We start from the raw sequence: 26,939 nt of genomic DNA on the forward strand, positions 1-26,939 counted from the left end.
CATGAAGGGCGCTATGAGGGGGCGCATTTAAGTTAGGAGAGGGTTACTGTTTGGGCTAATGCTGTGTTTTGGTTGGTGGGGTGGGGTAAAAGACGGCGCTGGGTTTGCTTGCTAGGAACACAAGCTCTGCTGTGAATTGGAAAGCGAGGAAGGAAAGGGTCGGAGGGGGTTCAACATTCTGACAGAACATTGCTGCCAAGTAGCCTTACTTAATGCAAGAGACGGGCAGTCTTGGCTTTTTTGGCAGCAGCATATTGCATGCTGGAACTGGTAGTTTCACTCTTACAATACTTCTTTTATCTACAGGCCAAAATCGGTGTGTTTCGAGTAGATGATGAGCAAAGTAATAGCTCCCAAGATCCCCATCATAGCTGCCAAGGCACCAGGTCTATGTGTTAGTTCAATCTCGATTTTTTTCTTAGAAATGTGGGACTTGTCGTGGCTTTATACACGGCTAAACAAGACTACTTACAAGTCTGAGAATTCTAATTAAAACTAGGACTGGCTTAACTAGTGACGCTTCTTTCTGTGAAACTTGGCGGCTTTGCCTGTTATAAAAATGTTCAGACCTGTGGCGCACAGGGTCTGCCTGTAGATGTTGGCTATATGCCAAGACAGTGTGGAAGAGTCCCAGGCCATAGCCCACTATGGATTTGGGGGGGGTCCTTACATTGGGGAGTGCTATGTGTTGGTTGTGATGAGGAAGCAGACGCCATTGAGCAAACGGAAATGTGGACAGTTTGGGGTCTGCTTCCGGTGCACTGCCGACGAAGAAAGTGTGGCTTCTTATCTTTAGATGTATACTCTCTCTCCAACGGAGAAAGTGGTTGACTCCAGCCCTAAGAAATACGGGTGTTAGAAACCTTTTTCACATGCCTGTAACCCAGCAACCTATTAAAGTCGGCACACTTTCGAGTATGCAAGGCGTGATTTCAGTGCTTAAAACTGATACATTATAACGACGCGCCATTGTGTGACGATTAACCATAAGGACACGTCTCGACACTTTATGTACATATTTAAAACGTCCTCTTTGTGATCACTGAAACATTTTTTAGGTTTTATATAATTTCTCATCTTCTCTCTCTCTCTCTCTCTCTCTCTCTCTCTCTCTCTATATATATATATATATATATATATATATATATATATCTCAAATGGCAGCGCGTTGTTTTATTTCAAGCCGTATTGGGGTTTAAGCCTGAAGTACACTTTATTGATTTATAGTTTGGGTTAGAACGAACGACACGCTGGCCGCAAAAAATCAATAAACAAAACGTTAATTTTAGAAAGCAGAAAGAAGGCAGCTGTATTACAACGTGACACTTTTTCACCGGCTCTGCGACTGTTTCTCCTGGGACGGGTGAGAAGTGGTGGGCTGGGGGTAACTTTGTATGGAGGGTGAGAGGAGGGTTGGTCTCCTCCAATCAGGGAGCGCCTGGTCTGCTTCAGTCAGTCTGAGCCCCTGAGCAGTGCTGTGGCCGCTTAGTGTCCGGCAGGCAGCCCCTGGGTCTTAGCCCCTGCCTCCTCCACCCTCACTGACACCTCTCTCACACGGCAGGTATCTTTGCCCAGCTCCCGGGGGACAGGATGAGTCTCTTGGGGTTTATTCCCCTTCTCTTGGCCTCCGCCCTACTCCCTTGCCTCTCCCAGTCTGAGCCCCCCACTGCTCATCGCAGGTTTGAATACAAGTTCAGCTTCAAGGGGCCACACCTGAGCCTGCCCAACGGGGATGTGCCCTTCTGGGACTACTATGGAGGTGAGAGCGCATGTATGGGGGTCTAGGGGGCATGTGTGAGGGGATTCGCGTGCAATATCTCTCTCAGGGTCTTTAGTCACGTTGTTGGTTCTTTCGTGGGGTAATAGCTTCACATATCAGCCTTCTTCTTTGACATTTCACATTTGAGTGTCAGTTAGGACCACTTATTTAATTTAACAGTTTATCTCTGGGGTGTTCCTGTGGCGTTGACTGGCTCTCCATTGTACTATTAAGCGTCGCTCTCACGAGACAGTTTCGATCGGGGCCATTATTGTCCAGCAGGACCCACAATTTGGGCCGTTAATTAATGTAATGGTCAGTCTTATTCGGGTCCCTTCCTTCGTCCGCAAGTCAACCACCCTCTCGGGGCAGAGTATCCAGGCAGGTGAACTAGGCAGGGGCGGGCGCTATAGTAAGCGCCTAACCAGTTTAAAGGACAGAAACTGCCTGTGGTCGCTGATTGCATAATTCACCCAGGGATTTAAGTGGGCCGGGACCGTCCGGGTAATTAATAGCGGACATTGAAACAGTTAACATTACTGGCAAGGAGGCTGATACATTTCTGAAAAAATATTGTAGGCAAATGTTAAAGTAATACGTGTCGGCGATTTCGTTTCCGGATATATTTCACATATTTAATACTATTAGAGAAGGCAACATCAAGTAAGCTATTCCGAGGATGTTGTATCTCTGTAATTTTAGTGTACCATATTACTCCTGCATAAAGCATAATTTGAAATATATCTCCGCCAGGCGTTGATAACGGCCACGATTGTCCTGAAATAAGTCTGAAAGCAGTCAGTATCTTCCTCACAGGGCCTATCAATGGGTCAAAAAAAGAGCTCAATACATAGTCATCCAATCCTTGGCCTCTCTGCAGAGCGCACGGAGCATCGATCATGCATTCCAGTTGCAATTGTGATTCTGTGCAAACGTGTGTGACGGAGGTACACAGGTGTTAAAATGTTGACAAGAAAATATAGGGCTTACAGGTGAGTATGTGCGTTGTATATGTGTGTGGTGAAGTGAAGGAGATGAGAGGAGGAGTGTCAAGAGAGAGCTGAAGAGGAAAGAGATGAGGTTTAAGATCTGTAGATGGACGAGATGTGGAGAGAACAAGGGCACACCTGTCTTACAGAGTGATCATAGCAGGAGTGATGGATACACTCTGGAGGCCACTCCTGCACGCCTCAGTAATAGTCACTAAGTCTCCTTTTTCAGAATTGAACCATTTTATATGTTATTTACAACCGAATCATTGCTGTTACTCGTATGTTTTTTTAAGTTTAATAATGTTTTATTGAAGAAAGTAATTAACATACAGTAGTACAAATATGAAATACTTAGGTATAGCATTACAAATTCATTAAAAACGAAATGTTGAGATTGAACTTGAAATATATATCAGCATATCTACAGCAGAAAATCTGTTTGTAATCCATAATTATGCAATATTGTACTATAAAAGAAGTAGCATGTTAAGAAGTTTTAATAGTAGAAGAGAAAGAGAAGGAAAGTGGGAAAAGGAGGACAAATATGTAGTCAATGCTGAGCAATGCAAATTTAGGCAATTGAAAATGACTATAGCAACTGTTAGAAATGGGGTCACTAGTTGGCATAGGTATACACCCTTGTCCAAGTGGGGACCACAATCCTAGTCAGGGTAACTCACACACTATCCACATTATCCTGTGCCCACCCTCTGGTAGCTCTGCACTGAGCAGTCAGGCTTAACTTAGAAGGTAATGTGTAAAGTATTTGTGCAATAACACAGTGAGAACACTACAAAAAGACATCACACAGGTTTAGAAAAATATAAGATATTTATCTGATTAAATTAAGGTCAAAACGACCAAGATTTGATAATCACAAGTTGAAATATCATTTTTGTTATGATAGTAGAGTCTTTAGTTCTTGAAAGCAACAGTTGTCAATTGCAAGCACCTTGTACCTGGTTTGCATCAAAATTACATGCATGAAGACCGGAGAGGAGGAGATGGGTGGAAAAAGGTGGGTGTGTGTCGATTTTATGGGTGACACAGACAATGCATTGATTCTTTTCTATGCAGCAAGGGCTTTGCATTGAATTCCGGCACGCACGCTTGAATCCTCTTTGCGATGCAGGGTCTTTTGATGCCCAGAGACAATGTGTGGAAGTCCTGGGCGTGTGGGCGAAGTCACAGCTGTTGCGTCAATTCGGTAGGTGATGCAGCAAAATTTTTGCCGCATGGCTGGCCCTTTCGACGATTTCTGTCTCAGGAAGTCAGGCTGCGTCATTCTGGCTCGGCACTGCATTGATCCAGTGGGCTGTGCGTCGAAGTTCCGGTCGCGTCGTTGGCACTGTATGGATCTCCACTTGGGGAGCCAGGCTGTCATTCCAGTTCGGCGATGCAGTGATTTTCTCACCGCTGGACAGGCTGTGCGTCAATTCCGGCAGACTTCTTAGCAGAGCCAGAGGCCAGCAAGGCAACAGCAAGGCAGCAGTCCTTTACAGCAAAGCAGTCCAAGTGAGTCCTTTGGGCAGCCAGGCAGCTTCTCTTGGCAGGTTGCCGGTTCTGGTGCAGAGTATCTGTTCCAAGAAGTGTCTAGTCTGGTAGGGTCAGGGACCCAGTTTATATACCAAAAAGTGCCTTTGAAGTGGGGGAGACTTCATAGAGTGGTTTTGAAGTGCACAATGTCTCCTTTCTGTACAACCTTGTCTGCCAGGGTCCCAGCAGGGGGTTTGGCAGTCCTTTGTGTGGGGGCAGGCCACTGTCCTTTGAAATGTAAGTGTCAAGCTCTCCACCCTTCCAGCCCAGGAATACCCATTCAGTATGCAGATATATGCAGGTCTGACTGAGCATCATGTGTTTGTAGTTGTCTGGGTGAAATGCACAAGGGAGCTGTCAACCAGCCAGTCCCAGTCCAGACTTGGATTGGAGACAGGCTGTAAGGCACAGAATGGTTTAAGTGCAGACAAATGCTCACTTTCTAATAGTAGCATTTCTGAAATAGTAATATAAAATCCAATCTCACCAGTCAGTAGGAATCTGTACTACCATTCTGGCCATACTAAATATGACCTGTTTACCCATTTCTAATCAGAATCTACCACTCAAACAGTTTATGAGGATAGCCTTAATGTTAGCCTATGAAAGGAGCAGGCCTCACAACGGTGGAAAACGAATGTAAGAGTTTTCCACTACCAGGACATATAAAACACACAGATATATGTCCTGCCTTTTACCCACACAGCACCCTGCCCTCTGGGTTACCTAGGGATTACCCGGGGGTGACCTATATGTAGAAAAAGGGGAGTTTAAGGTTTGGCAAGTACTTTTCGATACCAAGTCAAAGTGGCAGTGAAACTGTACACACAGGCCTTGCAATGGCAGGCCTGAGACATGGTTAAGGGGCTACTTATGTGGGTGGCACAATCAGTGCTGCAGGCCCACTAGTAGCATTTAATTTACAGGCCCTGGGCACATGCAGTGCACTTTACTAGGGACTTACAAATAAATTAAATATGCCAATTGGGTATGAGCCAATGTCACCATGTTTTAAGGGAGAGAGCATATGCACTTTAGCACTGGTTAGTAGTGGTAAGTGTGTAGTCATAAAACCAGCAAAACAGTGTCAGAAAATGGAGGGAGGCAGGTAAAAAGCTGGGGGCGACCACCCTAAGGCTGTCAGGTCTAACATGTGTCCCCCCCAGCTGAAAGTGGGGAGAGCTACCCAAGGCCTCAGGAGCTCTCATCGATAAGGCAGAAGTATCTGGAGAGACCATCAGCATTGTGGTCAATTCCTGGGCGATGCTCCACTGTAAAGTCCATCCCCTGTAGGGAAATGGGCACCTCAAGAGTTTAGGATTGTCACCCCTTATTTGCATGAGCCATCTGAGGGGCCTGTGGTCTGTCTGAACCCAGAAGTGAGTCCCAAACAGGTATGGTCTAAGCTTCTTCAGTGCCCAGACCACAGCAAATGCTTCTCTTTCAATAGCACTCCAACTCTGTTCCTGTGGTAATAGTCTTCTGCTAATAAAGACTATTGGTTGGTCTAGGCCCTCCTCATTCAGATGTGCTAGGACCGCCCCTATGCCATGCTCTGAAGCGTCTGTCTGCACGATTAATTCTCTGGAATAAACAAGGGCCTTGAGCGCGGGTGCCGTGCACATGGCTTCCTTCAGGGAGTCAAAGGCTTTCTGACAAGCCTCTGTCCAATTTACCAACCTAGGTTGCTTCTTGGATGTGCGTTCTGTTAAGGAGGCCATTATGGAGCCATAACCCTTAACAAATCTTCGGCAGTATCTGGTGAGACCTAAGAAGAACCCTCTGACTGGGTTCTAGGTGGTTGCCAGGCCTTGATTGTTTCATTCTTGGCCTGGAGGGGCAGCACCTTGCCCCCACCCACTAGGTGTCCCAAGTACACCACAGAACCCTGCCCAATCTGGCACTTACTGGCCTTGATGATCTGGACTGCCTGTTGAAGGGCCTGAAGCACCTCTTTGAGGTGGAGTAGGTGTTCCTTCCAGCAGGAACTATAGACGGTGATGTCATCTAGATAGGCTGCACAGAAGGCATCCTTGCCAGCTAGGACCCTGTTAACCAACTGGGGGAATTTTTAGTGGGGGAATTGTTCAGTCCAAAGGGCTGTGGGGGAATGTTTCAGTCCAAAGGGCATGACCCGGAACTGGTAATGACCCTCATGAGTTTAAAAAGCTGATCTCTTTTGCCAATTCAGTCAGGGCGATCTACCAGTACCCTGACGTGAGGTCAAAGGTACTAAGGAACTTGGCAGCGCCTAGCCTGTCTATGAGGTCATCAGCTCAGGGGATGGGGTGAGCATCTGTCTTTGTGACAAAGTTGAAACCCCGGTAGTCCACGCAGAACCTAAGCTCTGGCTTGGCACCGGGAGCAGCAGCCTTGCAAACCAACACCACTGGGCTGTACTAGGGACTACTGGATTTCTCTATCACCCCAAGGGCCAGTATCTTGGCAACTTCCTCCTTGATGTTGGACCTCACCTCATCTGACACTCTGTAAATTGTATTATTTACAGGGGGGACTGTCTCCTGTTTTAATGTCATGGACACACTAGTGTGTGAGTATCGGGGTGAGGGAAAACAGGGACGAGAACTGCTCCAATAACTCGTAGCAATCTCCTCTCTGACCTAGGGTCGAGGACTCAGAGATATTGACACCCTCTACTGACCCATCACCTTCCTTGGCAGAGAGGAGGTTGTGGAGAGGCTCACTCTCCTCTTCCATGCCCTCCTCTGTCACCAGAAGCATGCTGACTTCAGACCTCTCAAAATGAGGCTTCAGTCTGTTTTGATGGAGCACCCTTAGGGGTTCCTAGGGGACTTGAGGTACACTGAGTAAGTGGCCTCCCCCTTCCACTCTTTGATTTTGAATGGGCCAGTCCAGTGGTCCTGGAGAGCTCTAGGCTCTACTGGCTCTATTACACATACTTTGTCTTCAGGTGAGAATTCTACCAGGGTGGCCTTCAGGTCACACCATTGCTTCATCACCTCTGGACTGACCTTGAGGTTGCTCTTGGCCTGTTTCCAGAAGCACTGCATCTGGTTGCAGACGGCCAGCATGTAACTGACCACATCCTGGGGGGGGTTTCCTAGGTGCTTTCTCCGACCCCTCTTTTACTATGCATAGGGGTGCCCTGACAGGGTACCCATAGAGAAGTTCAAAGGGGCTGAACCCCACGTCTTTCTGGGGCACCTCTCTATAAGCAAAGAGAAGGCATGGCAAGAAGATGTCCCACTTACGCCTTATGGCCTCAGGGAGGCCTATGATCATGCTTTTTAGGGTCTTGTTGAACCTTTCCACAAGCCCATTGGATTGAGGATGGTAAGGGGTGGTGAACCAGTAGGTCACCCCACAAGCATCCCACATGGACTTCATGTGCGCAGACATGAAGTTTATGCCTCTGTCAGACACAACCTCTTTTGGGAATTCAACACGGGTAAATATCCCCATTAGAGTTCTGGTCACCACTGGTGCAGTCACTGTCCCTAGAGGGATCACCTCTGGATAGTGGGTGGCATGGTCCACCAAAACCAGGATAAACCTTTTGCCTAGGGCAGTTTTGGGGTCCAAGGGACCAATAACGTCAATGCCCCCACCCTTCAAAGGGGGTGCCAATGATGGAGAGTGGGATCAGGGGGGCCTTGAGCCTATTCCCTGTCTTCCCACTAGTCTGGCAAGTTGGGCAGGACCTACAGAAAGCATCTGAGGCTACCTGCATTTGTGGCCAATAAAAGTGGGTAACAAGCCTGGCGAAGGCCTTGTCTTGCCACAAATGTCCCGCCAGGGGGGATGTCATGAGCCAACCCCAGTAGGAAGGCCCGATTGCACTGGGGGACCACCAGCATAAGTGCTGCCCCAGCTTCCGGTACCTTGGGCTCACTTCCTCCTTCCAGGTAGTATGCTCAAGGTTGTTGCCTAGCAGACAATCTACAGGCATGGCAGGACCCACAACTACTTTTAGAGCACCAGAGACCCCCCCCACCCACTCAAAGGGAACAAGAGCCACCAGTAGGTGACCCTCACGATTGTCAGCGACTATGACCTGGTGTAATGTATTGGAGATGGCCTGCTCTGCTGACACCAGCTGTCCTCTGACAGTTGTCATGCTGGCTTCTGTGTCACGCAGAGCCTCCACCCTTTGCCCATTAATGGTGTCCCACTGCATATACTTGGAAGTATTGGCAGGCATGTGGGCTTGTGGCACCATTTCTGCATCTCCCAGGGACACTAGGGTTACCTCTATCTGTTCCCCAAAACTATCTGGGACTACCTCCTCCTCTTTGAGCGATACGCTATCCAACTCAGGTGTCTGCCTTCCAGTGGGGAGCTGTGCCCACATGGGACACTTGGAGTTGCCCTTGTAGTGACCAAACTTGGTGCACTCTAAGCATTTGGGTACAAACTTCCCTTTCTTTTTATCAAAGAACCCTGGCCTCTTTTCAGAATCAGGTTGGGACTGCTTACCACCACTCCCTTGGGAACTCTTTTGGGGGCCTTTTGAGAACTCCTTATTTTTAAGTTTTTCTCCCCCCTCTTTCTTCTGATGGGAACCCTAACCACCTTTGTGGGTGTCACCCCCGCTATCTTTTTTGGACACTCTGATGCTAACCCAGAGGTCCTCCTCCTCAGCAAGCTTCCTAGGGTCATTCAGCTTACTGCCAACTAGGTGCTGGTGCAACTCTGTAAAGCAAACACTGAGCATATGTTCTCTCGGGATCAAATTATACAACCCCACATAGTCATCTACTTTACTGCCCTGCACCCATACATTGAGTGCCTTACTGGACAAATAAAAAAAGTCTACCCATGTTTGTGTGGAAAGCTTGGTGCTGCCCCGGAACCTCTGACGGTACTTCTCAGAGGTCAGCCCAACTTGTCAAGCAAAGTGGTTTTCATGGGTGAGTATGTGTTCTGATCCTTTGAATCTAATGTGAGAAGTGTGTCTCTCTCAACAATTGGTGCATTTCCCCACAAGCCCGCCCCTCATTGCTCTTCAGGAACCCCATGAGCCCTTAGTTCAAATTCATAAGCAGCCAACCACTTATCAATGTCATCTCCCACCACAAAACTCGGCACCACATTTTCGGGTATACGAACCTTCTTGTCCTCAGCAAAGTCTGTATGTATGCTGCCACCATCACAGCTGGACTTGGACTGCCTACCTTGATGTCCAGCTCTTTGAGACTCAGTTCATGAGCCAGCAGAATTCTTTTCTAAGCCAAAGCTCTTTCAGCTTCTCTCTCAGCCTTCCTCTTTTCTGCCTCCATGTTTAACCTTGCCATTTGCAGTTGATATTCTCTCTCCTTTCTCTTTCCTCTCCAGCCAGGCCATGGCTACACACACTGCTCCCTGGTTTAGCAGGGGGCACAATTCCAGGGGTAACATCCCCCACTGCTGGTGGCAAAAACTCTGAGAGGCCATCCTCTGCCTCCTCCACGTCAACATCATTTTGTGAACGGGCTTCTGCCCAGGCCCTCGGCGCCTTTTGGTACTCCTCCTTCCTGGAGGCACCCCGGGTAGGTACTCCCATCCCCTTGCAAAACCCTTTCAGCTGGCTAACAATGTATGTCTCCAGCTTGGCTAGGTCAAACTCTCCAGCTCCTCCTTGAGACCCATCCAGAGACATGTTGTATGAGGATTTGATTAAACTGGCAAGCAAAAAAACTGAAATTGCAGAAAAAGAGAAAAAATCAAGTTGACCTTTAACTGTGGGTAGATAGTGTACACGTAGCTATTGTATGTTACTGCACAAACTAAAGTCCTATCCTCACTGGTAATCACCAGTGTTAGAAATGGGGCCTCTAGTTGGCAGAGGTATACAACCTTCTCCAAGTAGGGATCACAATCCTAGTCAGGGTAAGTCAGACACAATCCAAATTATCCTGTGCCAACCCTCTGGTAACTTGGCACTGAGCAGTCAGGCTTAACTTAGAAGGCAAAGTGTAAAGTATTTGCAATACATCATGCACTAACACAGTGAGAACACTACAAAAAGACACCACACAGGTTTAGAAAAATATAAGATATTTATCTGACTAAATTAAGTTAAAAACAATCAAGATTTAATAAGCACAAGTTGAAATATCACTTTTTTAATCATAAGTAGAGTATTTAGTTCTTACAAGCAACAATTGTCTCTTGCAAGCACCTTGTACCTGGTTTGCATCAAAATTACATGCACCAGACCGCAGAGGAGGAGATGCATGGAAAAAGGTAGATGTGCATCAATTTTATGGGTGCGCACAGACGATGCATTGATTCTTTTCCACACAACAGGGGGTTTGCTTCGAATTCCGGCATGCAGGCTTGAATCCTCTTTACGATGCAGGGCCTTTTGATGCCCAGAGACGATGCGTGGAAATCCTGGGTGTGCAGGGCGAAGTCACAGCTGTTGCGTTGATTCCTCTTGCAGGAAGTCGTGCTGTGTCGTTCCGGCTCAGTAAATGTGTTGATCCGGTGGGGTGTGTGTCGAAGTTCCGGTTGCAACAATGGCGCTGCTTTGATCCCCACTTGGGGAGCCGGGCTGCGTCATTCCAGTTTGGCGATGCAGTGATTTTCTCACCGCTGGATAGGCTGTGCGTCGATTCCGGCATGCTGTGCGTCTATTTTCGCTGCACAAGGAGTTTCTTTGAAGAGGTGAAGTCTTTTTGGGCCTGAGACTTCCAGAAACAGGAGGCAAGCTCAATCCAAGCCCTTGGAGAGCACTTGTCAGCAGCGCCAGAGGCCAGCAAGGCAGCAGGGCAACACCAAGGCAGCAGCCATTTACAGCAGAGCAATCCAGGTGAGTCCTTTGGGCAGCCAGGCAGCTTCTCTTGGAAGGCTGCAGGTTCTGGTGCAGAGTATCTGTTCCAAGAAGTGTCTAGTCTGGTAGGGTGAGAGACCCAGTTTATATACCCAAAAGTGCCATTGAAGTGGGAGAGACTTCAATGAGTGGGTTTGAAGTGCACAATGTACCGTTTCAGTACAACCCTGTCTGCCAGGGTGCCAGTAGGGGGTTTTGCAGTCCTTTGTGTGAGGGCAGGTCACTGTTCTTTTGAAATGTAAGTGTCAGGCCCTCCACCCTTCCAGCCCAGGAAGACCCATTCAGTATACAGATGTGTGCAGGTGTGACTGAGCATCCTGTGTTTGTAGTTGTCTGGGTGAAATGCACAAGGGAGCTGTCAACAAGCCCAGACGTGGATTGGAAACAGGCTGTAAGGCACAGAAGGATTTAAGTGCAGATAAATGCTCACTTTCTAAAAGTAGCATTTCTAAAATAGTAATATAAAATCCAACCTCACCAGTGAGCAGGATTTTGTATTACCATTCTGGCCATTCTAAATATGACCGGCTTACCCCTTTCTAATCAGAATCTATCACTCAAACAGTTTGAGGTTAGCCTTAATGTCAGCATGTGAAAGAAGCAGGCCTCACAGCAGTGGAAAATGAATTTAGGAGTTTTCCACTACCAAGACATATAAAACACAAAGATATATGTCCTGCCTTTTACCCACACAGCACCCTGCCCTCTGGGTTACCTAGGGCCTATCTTAGGGGTGACTTATATGTAGAAAAAGGGGAGTTTAAGGCTTAGCAAGCACTTTTAAATGCCAAGTCGAAGTGGCAGTGAAACTGCACACACAGGCTTTGCAATGGCAGGTCTGAGACATGTTTAAGGGGCTATTTACCTGGGTAGCACGATCAGTGCTGGAGGCCCACTAGTAGCATTTAATTTACAGGCCCTTGGCACTTGCAGTGCACTTTACTAGGGACTTACAAATAAATTAAGTATGCCAATTGGGTATAAGCCAATGTCACCATGTTTTGAGGGAGAGAGCGTATGCTCTTTAGCACTGGTGAGCAGTGGTAAAGTGCACAGAGTCCTAAAACCAGCAAAACAGTGTCAAAAAGGGGAGGGAGGCAGGCAAAAAGGTGGGAGTGACCACCCTAAGGCTATCAGGTCAAACAGCAACCATAGCTTTTCTAAGAAATATCGGAAGGTTCAAAAGTGGTATTGGTAATTTAGTGGATGACCTTTTGTCTGAATAGGAAGGATGTGAGCGGCAGCCATAACATATCTCTTTTAATCATCAAGTGGGTGGTGTTGGCATATTCTTTGTCCATTCTATGATTATGACATATTAAGTTCCACCACCCTACAAATGAAATTTTGGTGGTATCTTTCCAATTTGATATAATAATTTGCAGCACAATTGCAATAAGCAAGTCAACAAATTTGCCAACCATAACTTTAGACTGCCAGTTGGAAGATGGACCACCCAGAAAAAAAATGTAATTGTTAAAAGGTACATTGGTAGCCAAATTTACGTTGATTTTTATCTTATATTTGTGCCCAAAATGTTTTAACCATAGGATAATAAAAAACATGAGTATTAAATCACTGTCTTCTTGGAAACAAGACCAGCACTTAGTATCTATGGACAGTTTCAATCGATTAAGAGATATAGGGGTAAAGTCTGTTGTAAAAATAAAATAATGTTTGGGTTGTACTAGCTGAACGAGATGTTGTATGAAGCTTTGACCATGTTTTCTTCCAGGTATGTAATGGATAAAATTTGGTTAAAGTCATGTTCCCATTCTAGTTCTACTTTAGATTTGGTCTATCAGTAGGAGAATTATTGAGAAGTTTGTGGATAAAAGATGCCTTTACTTGTGAGGAAACATGAGAGTAGGAAAAGGTTTGTGTATTGGAATGTGAGGAAGAGGGTTGGGAGAAAAGTTGATGGAGAATGTTTCTGAAGTGTTGATATTGAGTGGAATAATATGAAGATATTCCAAGTTTTTGTAGAATATCCTGAAATTCGAGAGGCACTCCATCCGAGACACTGTGACCTGTGGTTATTATCCCTTTATGTATCCATGCTTTCCAGGAGGTTATTCATGTATTTTAAACAGCTGACAACAACAGACAAAGCCTTAGTCCTGGCTGGCTTCAGGTGTACATCAGTTGTTGTGCTATATTTCTGGAGGCTATAATAGAAAGCTCAAAGAGGCACCAAAATACCAGTTGGGAAAGTGTTTACGTATTTAAGCCACACCCTTAATTACATATGCCTCTCATCTTTTAGGGACCCCCCACTTTTTTTCATCCCACTTAAAGCCCTGAGGGCTCCAATTGTTAGCACTTTGTCAGGGGTCACTATTTTCACGTTAGGGTGATATTTTCATGCAACAGTCTCTGTGGCATTCATTTTTATGTGACAATCTAGTCCGTGTGTAGATCACACTGGTCTTTATAGATTAATGTATCATGTGATTTTGACTGTCTTCCCCAGGTCAACTAAACCTAGTCATCAGATAACGCATCCCAGGCAGCCTACAGCGCTGCAAGGTCTTGCTGCTGGCAGATGTCTGCTATAAATTAAAAAAATTATAACACTGCAGAACATCAAGAGAACACACATGCAATTTAGATTGTGGAAACCTCACTAAATTCTCTGCCCCATGGATGACATACACCTCATGTGTATTGCTAGTATGTAAAACAGCTAACACCCTTATTACAACTCAAGCCTCCCCCACGTATGGCCACTCCCCAACCAAGGTCCTTTTTTTCTATGTGTTTCTGAATTTACCTCCTTTTGATCCTACCCCTGCCTGGCTTTCCTGTCTTACTTCTTTCCATAATAAACACTATGTTAACGTGTCACATTTATTCAACCTTTTTAGGTCGAGCGTGCAAGTGCTTTGACCTGCTGTGATCTATCTGTGGCCTTTTAATCACACCCACCGCATGCCTATCACTATCACTCGCTTATGAGCTTGTCTGTTAAAAATCCTTTGTTATCATTTGTAAGTGCTTTACGTTTGTCCCTCCTCGGGGCAGTTTTGTTACCACCTTGGCCATTGACCCAGTTACATGGATAATTGCACATTTGCTGATACGTTAGGCTACGAGCAAACTTCTTTTTCCTTTTGTGTCTCTCGTTCACGTTCATGCTCCTGGTGGCTGTGGCGCTTTGAATCGGCTTGCTTAAGTCAACTGTTTTACTTTTCATTTTCAATGGTTGTGGCAAGAAAAGTCCATTTAGGAATTGATTTCGATAATAGCTCTAACTCGAGCAAACGTGAGACCCATTGCATTGCAAATGCTTGTTTTTAAGACTGATTTCTTCCATCACCCAGAAAGATTCCTCCTTAAGTGTAATTTCTGCCTCCCCGCCACCATCAGTCCCCTCTTTTTTAAGAACTTCACCACCATATTCATCAGGTGCAGTTCTGGTCATAGTTTTAAAGCTGCAGACCATCTGGCCTCAACAGGGGCGGTCGCTCAAATGTTATGTCTTTGTGGTTTACCAGCCTCTTCCATTTTCTTTTGGAAAACTCAGTTTCCCTGTTCACATCCTTCCAGGCTCTGATTATTGGTGCGGCTCTCCTGGCTCCCATCCACTCTCTTCAAGGCAATGGCGCAGTGAACCCCCACCTTAACAGCTTTAGGGGGGCTTCCGCTGGGCCTCACAGGCTGTGGAACGTGGCACCATTGAAGCGTTACCAAGTAGTTTTTGGACTTCGGCTGTCAGCGGACAAAATGCACATAAACATATCACTGTTAGGGAATATGATGGAAGAGGGGTATCGACTGTGCGCTGATGTGCAAAGGAAACAAATATGAATGATGAAAAAGTAAACACAAGCGAGAAAAGTAAGAGGGAAAAGGTATGATTGACAGAAAGATGGGTAACTAAACAGGGAAAAGAAAAATAATGGGTGAAAGGAAAGAAACGTGAACGGCGAGAAGAAAAGGTCAAAACTATAAGAGAAGAGTGAAGAGCGTGGAGTGTGTAAGAATGCATGGATTGAATGATGAAAGGATGGATAGGTAGAAGAGTAAAAAGATGTAAGGGCGAAAGGAAGATTAGAAGGAAAGAAGCTGGATGGAAGAGTGAAATAATAGGAAAGGGCGAATGAACGCATATTCTGCGGCATTATATAAGATATTTTAGAACTATAACACCAGTTCATACAAACAGTTTCCCCGTCCTGCGAAAAAACATTTTTAAGAAAGAAAACGATGCCCACTTAGCTGATTTGTTTGACATGTTACCAAGAAGTGATGATTTTGCCCAACGCAGAGGCACAGAAACACCTTCACACTGTCCTTTTCGGAGTAAAATATTTAGTACAAAACATATCCAGTGTTCCACTCAGCATAAACCAAGCCTACATGTGGAACCTCGTCATTAAAGCTACCCCTATTTAATGTGCCCGTCTTAGTTATATTTAAAACGCAACTTGATGATATGTTCTGTGCTCATCCTGTTGGGTCTCCGTTAGTGCCTGTTTTCAAGTAAAGGCTTCGTAGAGCATTTTTGTACATTGCATTTTATGTGCATGCCTCACTGGAAGGCTACATTAGACCTAAGAGACAGAGAAGCGTCATTAATGGGATTCCTCTAAACTTTGAGTGCCCTCTTGAAGTAACTGCAGCCTAGAAAGCAGCGTCTGTGATGCAAGGGTGAGGTTGCATGAACAGCAAAATATATTTCATGACAAAGAATAAATATTTTCCACTGTATATGTTACACTTCAATACATATTGTTTTAATTTTCTACTGCAGCTAAATGGCTTTCTCCAGCACATAAACTGGAGATATTGACACCAGCTAGGCGAAATGTTCATCTCTTAATTCCTGAAAACAGAAGTGAAGTGGGTGAAAGATGACTAGTTAATGTTTGTGAAGAGGCTGAAGTTGCAAAACAAAATTAGTTTTTTTGTTTAAATCTGCAGATTATGCATAAAATAGTGGACTGCATGGCAAATCCATAGTTTCTCAGAACATGCTGGAGTCATAGAATTAAATAATTTCAGTGCTTCTGATGCTAGTTTATAGGGAATGGGCATTTAAGTGGCTTAAGTGCCGGTATATTTTCACTGGAACATTGGGTCCACGACTCTCTTATTCCCCCTTTTCCCCTTATCTGCTCTGCTCAGCAGTTAGAAATACAAGATTGACTTCATGCTGTCTCGCGGAAAACATAGGCCCTTGTTTGAAGGATTATACTCACGCCATCACTCCCCTCCACCAATGATGTGGCTTATTTTCTTTAAAGTTCTAAAAACTGAAAGAAAAAAACAATCTTCATTATAAAGTGAGGAATATCTGCTTGATTCATTCATTGAAGCTGCTTCCCTGCCCGCATTTGCTGCAAGTGTTTACAGAGTCCCTGTCTGGGGTGGGACTACATCCAGCCTTTCCCTGCACGAGGGGCATGGCAGGAGCTGACTAGTTCTTAGCTGTGGGATCACACCCGCAGCCCGGGTTCCTTCATTGAAGTGGTTTCCCTGCCCACCTTTGCTGCAAATGTTTAGGTATGCCCTGGCTGGGGTTGGGGTTACATCCCCGGCACAAGGAAAGGCCTGGCAGCAGCTGACGTGCTCTTAAGCACCGGATCACACCCATAGAGCGGCATGCGACCGGACGAAGGCCTGGCCCATCTGCTCCCCTCCGCGGCCAGACAAAGCTGGGCTGGGCCCACTCTCTTTCGTGTTCACTAGCAGCAGTCACCACATCCATAAGGGCAAGTGAGCGCGCTCCTAAATATATGAAATCATGGGCAAGCACAAAGCTGGTGGATCTACCTCTGCACCATGTTCAATGGTCACTATAGACAGTATGCTTTAGAGAGCTGTGGAAATAAATTAAAACAAAATTGCGCTTATCAAAGGCAGGCTATCATTAGAGAGCAGCAACCACTATTTGATGAAGCAAGAGGCTGAGCCGGGAAAATAGAAGGCTCCCACTTGGAAAATAGGAGCAGGGTAAGTGTTGCAATCAAATACATAAATTAGTGATTGCGATAAACATGTAGATAATGTGGATACCCACCTAGAGTTGCCGAGTCACACAAACGCTCAGTCACCCAAAGGCCCAGTCGTCAAGAGTGAAAAAACAGCATCTAAAGAACTGGTAGGCAAGTGGAAGAAAAATTGCCAGCAAAAAGGTCAGCTATCATCTTGGATTCAATCACAACCACAACCACAGCCAACGAAGGTCGGCGATTACATGAACTCGGGGTCATTATGCTTTACAGACATATGTGAGAAACTACGCATTTTGATACAGGAACATCTGAAACCCATTGTTGATCATTTAAATCGCATAGAGAGTTATTTGGAAAGAATGCCCAAGCAGAAAATAATTATCAGTAGTGGGAATTGCCCTCTCCTTGGTCATGCCTCTCATATTTGCTGTCACTCAGGGGGATATATAATCCCCCGGACACAGCTGTGAGGATTGTAGCTGCTTGGGCCAGTTCTCAGGAACTTTCAACTGTCGAACTAGCTGGTGGCCCCCATCAAGCAGGCGCTAACGGTAACAGCAATTCATCTGGTAAGCCAGTGGAAGAACGCGACGTAATAAGTAGAGGCAGTATAAGGACAGAGCATGTTCCCTATGATGAGACATCGAATTTACCCCCAGCAGTGTGCCCATATGTACTTGTGTTAGCGGGTGTCCCTCCTCTGAGGAGTAATCAATCAGAGTCATGGGATCAACTGCGCAACATAACCACTCATTGGCTTTACAGACATAAACATTTTAATGCAAGTGAACTAAATTATCTTATAATGTTATGGAGATTTGGTTGGGTGGGGCTTTCAAGCAAAAACAGAAGGTAATTGCATTGTGATAAATTTCAGACATCCGTCTTGTGTAAGAAACTTAATTAGGACGAATGGTTATAGCTACCATGGTAAGTCCAGGATTGTTACACTACTGCTAGGGTATTTCTACAAAGGTGTACTCAGAGCCGCACGTTTATGCAGTTACCCCAAGACCAGCTCCCTTTGGAATGTAGGAACAGATTTGTGGCTTTGAGTGATGCAACTGATAATGATTGACCACTTAATCATTCAATGTCTAAGTCTCAACCTAGTGCTCTTTTTATCCCAGAATGTCACCTCTGACCCACTATTCCCTTTATTGGGAATATTAAGCTGGAATATGGTAAGGCTCCGTTCTAAGATACATTTACCCGAGTGGCAACTTTTTGTAAGACTTTATGTTATTGTTTTGCTTCAGGAAACCTGGGACCTTCAGCCCACAATGCTTGACGGATTTCAGTGTTTTAGAGTGCCGGCCGTGTCACCTCGGCCCAGCTGTGCCTCTGGAGGTTTAGCTATCTGGTTAAATGTACTTACTGGTGGATCGCTAAGCCTCTGGAGACCGCTAACAAGGATTTTCAGGTTGTGCAGTTTAAGGGGGACTTGACCTTGTACCTACTCAATTTTTATAACAATGATTTTACCAACATTCCTAATACGAAATTCCCTGCTATTTTTGACTACATCAATTCATTGTTAGATGATTGCTAATAAGGGGCGTCAGGATTATCTGTTGCTTTGCTGGAGAATTTAATGTGAGGCACCCCCAAATCAGCTCACAACGCGTTCCCCTTAGAGAGTGCTGACCCAAGAGGAAGTGAGCTGATGACTTTCCTCGCTTCATTTGGTCTGAATAATGTCATGGATGTGGCAGGTACCAGTGATTTTGGGCTGCTGACCTTTAGGAGCAGAGGTGTTTCCTCTGTAATAGACTAAGGGCCTGATATAGATATCAGCGGAAGGATTACTCCATCACAACGGTGACGAATATCCCATCTGCCGAAATGTAAATCCCATAGGAAATAGTGGGATTTAGATTTCGGTGGATGGGATATCCGTTATTGTTGTGACGGAGTGACCCATCTGCCAATATCTAAATCAGGCACTATGGGGGTTATTCCAACTTTGGAGGAGGTGTTAATCCGTCCCAAAAGTGACGGTAAAGTGACGGATATACCACCAGCTGTATTACGAGTTCCATAGGATATAATGGACTCGTAATACGGCTGGTGGTAAATCCGTCACTTTTCCGTCACTTTTGGGACGGATTAACACCTCCTCCAAAGTTGGAATAACCCCCTGTATTTTCATTACAAGTAGTCTAAACGAGATAGTCCAATATGGAGCCACCATCCCTTCAAAATTTGAGAATTATAATCCAATTTGAAATAACGTTTTCACTAACATTAAAGGTAAAATTCAAAGTGGAAAGGGAGATTAGCAAACTGTAGCCATCAATAGACAATTTTAGATCAGTGTGGCACCTCCAAAACCCAGCCCAATTGCTGGAACAAACAATAAAGCAGAATCACGGACTGGTTGCGAGTTGTATGACAGAAGCAGCAGCTCAAGAACAGGTGGCCAGTGCCTTTACCGACCTTTGCTCAAATATAAAAAGACCCTTTGAAACCACCTAGATCCACACGTACTGCTCCGAGATAGCTTAACCATGACTGCTCAGGAGTTAATCAGTCTTTACGTAGGGCTTTTGCTGCTAACCCCAGCATTCCGTCAGTGGTGGCTGCGTTACTGAAGCAGTATAAAGAAGTTACCTCAAAGCATTGGAAGAAGGTCATCACACAGCAGTGGGCTTGACTCCACTAGCAGCAACTATAAAAGATAGCAAGCCCTTTTGGTCTCCTGTCGCAGCTATGAGAGGTATGAATCAAACTGTTAACTCCATTAGTTACCATATTGTAAGAGAGGCATGGGGGGCCTACTTCTCTAAAATATATTCCTCCACGTGATCGACCACTGAATTCTGACTGAATGTCAATAAATGGCAAGGCATTCAGGTTACCCTATGTGAAGGTGAGGACTATTCATCAGTGTTAGTGGCAAGGCTCCCGGCCTGAACAGAGACCCAATTGACTTGCTAAAACGGAATATTGAGTTTTTGGCGCCGTCATTGACATATGTTTTTGATAGCCTTGCTAATTCCCAGTACCCAGTTCATGGTCCAACTCAATCATCATGTCCATATTTAAAAAAGGTGGTTGGTCTCAACCAATTTGCTATAAGCCCATATTGCATATTGACACAATGGTTCAAATACTAGGGAGGGTCCTATATAATAGCATCAAGGAATGGATTCAAGATGAGGCTATTCTATATCCTGGCCAAAATGAGTTCAGAAATTGTGTAGGCACGATCGAGCAATGCCTGAGCCTAAACCTAATCATAGGCGAGTAGACAGTAGCCAAGCAAACACCATTATATCTGTCATTCATGGACCTGTCCTCAGCGTTTGAGTTTGTAAACCGCCCGAAGCTATGGCGACTACTACTCTTTAAAGAGATGGATGAAACACTGTGCACCTTTAAGCATATTTGCACGAGGACATGAAACCTAACATATGTATCAAACGGAGAAGTCTTAGATGAAATAAACGTTTCTCAGTGTGTTAGGCAAGGCTGCGTGCTGGCCCTCTTATTGTTTATTTGATATATTAATGAGCTTTCTGACTTTTTTAACTCCCATTACTCCGGATGTACAAAAGGTAAAAGGTGCTCTGCTGCCTACACTACTATATGCGCATGGTGCACACCAATTGCACGCACCTGTTGAATTTACGGCTGCTCTGAACCAACAAACTAAATCGTATATCATGGCTTGTGGCCCAAAGAGTAAACAGCTTTCTACCCTTCATGTTGGTACAAATTGTGTAATAATCCCAAGCACTTTTTTCCTGCTTAGGGGTTACATTCGATGTAGCTGGTTCATGGGCTCCTAACATTGTGCAGGATGAAGTTATCCACACAAACGCTCACAGTTAAGTAGCTGCTGTTTCCTGCTGGGTTATCATAAAGATCTTGCCCATGCAATTGTAGGTCTGGGCAAACTTTTCTTTTTTTGTGCAAGTTTTACACAAATTATACTAAACAATTTGTAATCCCTTTTGTTAAACTCCATACTTTTAGCCAATCTAGGCCAGCTTTTAATTTTTTGCTACAACTGACTGATGGTGAGACAAGTTTTTATGTTGCCTCTTTTTTTTAGATCCTCTGTCCGGTCCTGCAGCAGAATGCACGTTGATTAAGCTAGCACTCCTGTCTCAGTAGATTTTATATATAAGTGTACAATTCCCAAAATGCAATGAGCTGTTATGTTGTAAGACTGTTGTATTTACTGTGTTTTTATTGCATGCATGCTTTATTCCTGGACTGTGTACTTTTATGGATGCTTTTGCACCCGAATAAAGTTATTAAACTGATCTGCTCAATTTGCATGCGACAGCAAAGCACCAATTCCTTCATTAGGAGTTGGCTCTGAGGGTCTCTTTGGATAGCAGTGACATGGCACCTTAAAGCCATTATAGGATACTCTAAGACACTATAGCATTGAGAATTCCAAAACAAAACATGAATCACACAGTCACAGTGAATACATGGAAACACTTGAAAATAAAGTGTATCAGTGAATGTTGCTGTATTGCACCACTTTGCACTATTTAACAAAAACACTTAATAATACTAGGACAGGATGTAGAGTATATTGGAAAATGTAGTTTGTTTGGTTAGTCGGATAGAATGCATTGCTTCTGATTTAAAATGTAAATTTGCAGCGTAGTTTCACATAGTTGCTCACACTTACAGAAGCTAATTTGCGACTCACTGTTGTACTGTATATTGTTTTGGGTATTGTAAAGTTGTTTCCTATTTGGAAGCACGTTGAACACTAACAGAAAAGCGTAAATGTTGATTATATATTTTTGCACTAATCTAAATTAAATGATTTAACAAGTGACTTTAATTAAGTTAAAAGTAAAAATGTATTGAAATTAAATGTGTTTTGTCATCAGTTACCATACACAAGTAAAAGGGCGTTATTTTTTCATTCACAATTGGACATTCACTAGTAGTTGAAAGTATTCACCTCAACATATGAGCGTGAGAAGTGGAAAAAAATGAAATTCCTTAAATTGACCCAAACCAGCTTTAACACCCTTCCAACCAAGCACTCCTTCAGTGTATTGTATTGTAAATGCATTTATATAGCGCTTACTACGTCTGACAAGGTGCTGAAGTGCTTTACACCAAGTATCACTCTGCTCCAGAACCCATGGTTAGTCCATTGTCACTGTTTACTGTTGGTTATTACTTATTGTTGGTTATTGGTATTAGTTATTGGAATTAGTGCACTCAAGCAGACCATTCCATACTTTCACTTTTGGCAAGTTAAATTAATAGGAGTTAGGTGTGATCATTAATGGAGGGCAGTTTTATGTGAGTTCATTCAGGTGGTCGGTGTGATTAATAGATGAGATAGAGGAGATTAGGTATTGTTTGGTTGCAGGTGCATGACTTTCAAATGAGAGGGTGAGATCTTCGAAATGGGTTGGAGGCAATTTTCAGACATACATTAATAGAGATTAAGACAAACATGCATGCAACCAGTAGTAGGTTGTGCTCATAGGAGGAGGCATGCAGAAGACGAAAGGAAATGACAGTTCATAGTTTTAAAAAAGGGAGGCAACCATCAAAAACTTTAAGGTCTATGTTTCATGCATAGCTTTGAAAAATATAGATGGTGGCTTTTGAGGTAGCATACAATACGAGTATGCAAAACTGCACCAGCAAGGTCAGCTGATCCTTCAGCGGTTGGAAGCATAAAGTATTTACTGGCCGCATATGTAGGGAAATATTGAGAACGTTAGGCTTTACTCAAAGAAAACAGTAACCTCATGATCATAGCAATGTGGCATAATATATAAATGATAAATAATGCAAACATTGGGAAGGAGATTCTGCAAACACTGGAGCAGATGGCCTCTGATGTTCATCCTCAAGCTTGGCTTTCCATATTAATTACAAAAGCGAAGTGGGACTCATTTGTAGGGCTCTGCTTTCAAACTGCACAAGGTGGAGGATGTGGACAGCGGTCCCAGGCAGCAGAAGTCTATTGTTTCTTTTCCAGGACAGTACAGCCCCCAAATATTCCCTCTCAGCTGATCTTTCCTGAAAGGAGGAAAGGAAGTAAAAGAATGTAAATCAATATAACCAGTGGCCGAATTTGTCCGCAGGTAGGATCAAGTGGTAGCATGACCTGTATCACTACAAAGATGGTAAATTTGAAGGGGTTATGATGACCAGAACAATACGCTTAGATCCACTGGAAAGACACTGAGTTGTGAAATGTGAGTACGCGAGTAACCTATGAACCCAGCGAATATTTCCTCTGCTTAGGGGGACTGTTATATCCTCAAACCTCTTGTACAGGGATCTTTCCTGGTAGGCGCTCCTGTTCCCATGAGGCCCTCCCATGTTCATGAGACCCTTTGTACATGTGTAAAACGATGACTCAATAATGTGTATCGGTTAAACACATCTGTCTTCCTGGGCTGCCTCACATCTAAGAATTTGCTGTGTGTCTCACCTCCATCTCCTCTGTTATCACTGCAGCACGCTTAGCAGGGACACAAACATTTAAAGTAAGCAGAGCTTGAGAATTAGTACACCTGGTGGTTTGTTCGTCCCGCGTCCTCCTAACCCTAACCTGCTTTAGAAATGGCCTATATTCACTTGTGACCATGCCATAAAAATCCCAAGCTACTCTATTCTTATTCATTTTGTATACATCTACCCCTGCTAACTTTGGAAACCTCTCAAGGCGTGGTTGTCTCCTCAGTGAACAGGCCACTACCATGTCTGCGTGGTCAGTCCTTCAAAGCCAAGAAACTAATTGGCATGTAAGCATTTTAGAAATAAAAGCAATATAAACTGAAAGAAATTGACTCTTAAGGCAAAACCTATATATCCTATATATCTTTAGGTACTGTTTTTAAGAGTACGGACATGTAGTACCAACAGATGAAAAGCCTCAGTGCATTTATTCTGCATAACTGCTGGATGGTATATTGGTTACATAAAAGCAGACATATTCCCCCTTGTGGTGTAACCAGTGGCGGCTGCCGCAAATCTCAAGGAGGGGGCAGGGGGACAACGACTGGGAAAGGGGAAATAAATAATTTTTAAAAGTACCTTTCTGTCGCCGCCTCGCTCCTCTGCTCTCCTGGCGTCCCAGCTGTCCCTGGGACACCAGCACAGGCTCCCATGCAACCCTGCTGCTGATTCCATGCTATACCAGCACCAGGATTGGTCTGAGCAGCTTGGTCTGACACTCAGACAGTGCACTGGGGTCTGTACAGTTTATCCAACCTGGTTGTGCACAGAGCCGGGTTGGAGAAACCTAAGAGTGCATGTCAGTTTGGCCAGCTAAGACGGCTGGCCAAACTGACATGCGCACTTAGTGAACTCCACCCCGCCTCCCCCCTCCCACCTCCCATGACCCAATCCCACCCTTCCCTGCACATGCTGTCTCAGCCAGCAGCTGTAAAGTAAAACTATAATCAAATATAATTTTATAGCTGCTAGCTCTGAGCCAGTAGGGCGACATTCCTCCGCCATTGCAAAGGAGACGCCCCTGGGTGTAACTCGTAGTCCTAGGGAAGTGTCCCATATCAGAGAGAGGAAGAGAAGTTGTGAATGGAGAAGGGTGCACCTTACCTCTTACATGTATGCATCTTACCTGCTCAGGAAAGCGATAGAGAAGTGCAGATTTCCTGATCTCCTACTCCGAATCCCAGCACTAAAGCCAATTAAATGGCCATCATCCTGCCTCACAGCAGCCACTAGGGTGATTTCAGTGACGTTTAGGTTCATAGAGACTTATTAGGAATATTGCGCAGGTTTTCACTGACAATTAATAATAGTCCTGAAGTCTTACCCTGTGACTTCCCAAGAGACCTGACTAGTGTCACATTTATTACTAAAGAGCCATCCTTCAGAACAGGGGAATAGATTTTAGGTAAATGAACGTATTTTTACTTTAGCTGGGCTCTAATCACACAATTCCCAGGGTGCCCTTCCTAGTAATAGGTTCTATAACATTTCGGTCCTTATAAATTCTTACTGACCTAAGTTTGGGCATGCAGGGCAAGAAACATGTAGACCCTTTTACAAACTCCAAGGTCACTAATATGTCATAAATCCTCGTTTAAACTTTTGACAAAAACACCCACTGAAAATAAAGGTAATTCCGGAGCCCTTAGTTAATTTTAATCGTACACCTGGTCCAGTGTATTCCTAGAAGCCACACCTGCAGTAACAAGGGTGACTGTCCTGGTGAGGTACCCTTCCGACCACTGGGCAGAAAAAAGAGCCTCCTTGAGGGCCCTGTAGGGTATTGCAGTGCCCAATCAGTGAGAAGCTGACCCCACGATGAATCATGCCACTAGACTGGGTGAGTGTCTACACATCCTATAGAGGGCGTCTCCTGTGACTCTGAGCCGGTCCTACAACCAGTACCTTGGAACAAAAACTGCACGCAAAGCACCCCTGAGTCGTTAAAGCACCTTTACTGTATATTCCCCCCCCCATTTACCTCCACGTCCACCTCCCTGGTGACCCCACCCCCACCTCATATTTAGAAGCACTTACCTTCATCCAGTCCCTGTTTTCTTTATTCCGAGGGGATCCGTCGAGGTTCAGACCCTGAAAGGGACTTGTCACCCCTACAGGAACGCATTGGAAGGCGTGGGGTTGCAGGATCCAACCTAAAAAGGGAAAAAGGAGAACGCGGGACCCAAAGTGACTATATGCACCTCCCATATGTACTACAGGGAGAAGTACTGTACGGGGAGGGGAGATTGACAACCTAATCTGTTGTATCTAAATGTCCCGGTTAACAGTAGACAGGGGTTGGCAGACCTGAGGCTTTTATCTGGGAGATGGTTCAGGGAGTGACCATTGAGCGCCATGTGTACGAGACAAAGTGATGTCACTGTTGCCCTTTCTAAAGACTCTGAATCCCTGCATTACTTAGCACAGCTGCCTTAACAAAACACATCGCTTCCTGAGATACAGGCTTATATTTAGTCTATCCACTTGCACTATCACTGTACTGCTGTAATCTGGCTTGATATGCAACCCCTGCTGTTTAGTGACACTATGAATGTACCTCTATTAACTTGAATGGGTTTGGTACACCTATTGCAGCATCCTATGTAAACCACCTTTAATCTGTTGTTACCCTCCCCCTCAGTATTTATAAACACTGGCAAAACAATCCGTTGGGTTTTTGGTAGAAGTGTTTGGTTACTGTTGGGTGGCTTTGTGTTTTGCCACCAGCTGTTCTAGAAGGAACATCTCACAATGCCGCAAGGCCTGGGCCTACAATATCAGCGCAGTTGGAAGTAGGGCCCATTTGCCCAAGACTGCATTAGCAGAATTCCTCTGTACTCTCGGGGATACTGCTATGAAAGGAAGTCCGAAGATGAAGTGTAAATTGTAAATGGCAAATGGCAAATTTAAAAGGTAAAGAAACCAAAATATTGCTCGGTTGATATTTATGATGGATCAATATTTCTGTTGCATCTTTAAGCCTATGTGTGCACACATCTGTACTTTATCATCAAAAAAAGACCCAAGTCTAAGAACATGTTATCATGACTGGAAAGAAAAATGACTGAACGTGCAAAGATGATTAGTGAATAGCATCGATTCTTTATTCAAAACGCCCAAAGAGATTAAAATGTTGTCGTGTCAGAAAATGAAATACATCAGAGCACAGACCGTGTCCTGTTGAATCTACGAAAAGAACTACTTGATTCCACGCAAACAGGGCAATGTAACCGTCCACAGAACGCCGTGGCCTTAAAGGCAGATAACCATGCAAACACGTACATGCCTAAGTCTGGAGGGGCTGGCCTGAAACCCGCTCTCTTTCGGTACCTGAACTGATGACCTGAGGTCTCCCAGGTGGCTAAAGCTGTGTGTTCTCAGACCTGCTGAGAAGGGTCAGAATAGCATTCCTGCTAAGAAGTGCTGGGACCTCT

General features: G+C 44.7%; 1 protein-coding gene across 2 annotated transcripts in view; it reads left to right on the forward strand.

The window, feature by feature from the left end:
- Window positions 1–1,452: 1,452 nt before the first annotated feature.
- LMAN1L (lectin, mannose binding 1 like) overlaps window positions 1,453–26,939 on the forward strand; it is a 254,756-nt gene continuing 229,269 nt past the window's right edge. For both annotated transcript variants that reach the window (XM_069222136.1, XM_069222137.1), the window contains exon 1: window positions 1,453–1,759. In XM_069222136.1, coding sequence (XP_069078237.1) covers window positions 1,591–1,759 — 169 coding nt within the window. In that variant the 5' untranslated portion in view covers window positions 1,453–1,590. The remainder of the gene's footprint in view (window positions 1,760–26,939) is intronic.

Source organism: Pleurodeles waltl, chromosome 3_1, assembly GCF_031143425.1.
Source record: "Pleurodeles waltl isolate 20211129_DDA chromosome 3_1, aPleWal1.hap1.20221129, whole genome shotgun sequence".
Classification (NCBI taxonomy): domain Eukaryota; kingdom Metazoa; phylum Chordata; class Amphibia; order Caudata; family Salamandridae; genus Pleurodeles; species Pleurodeles waltl.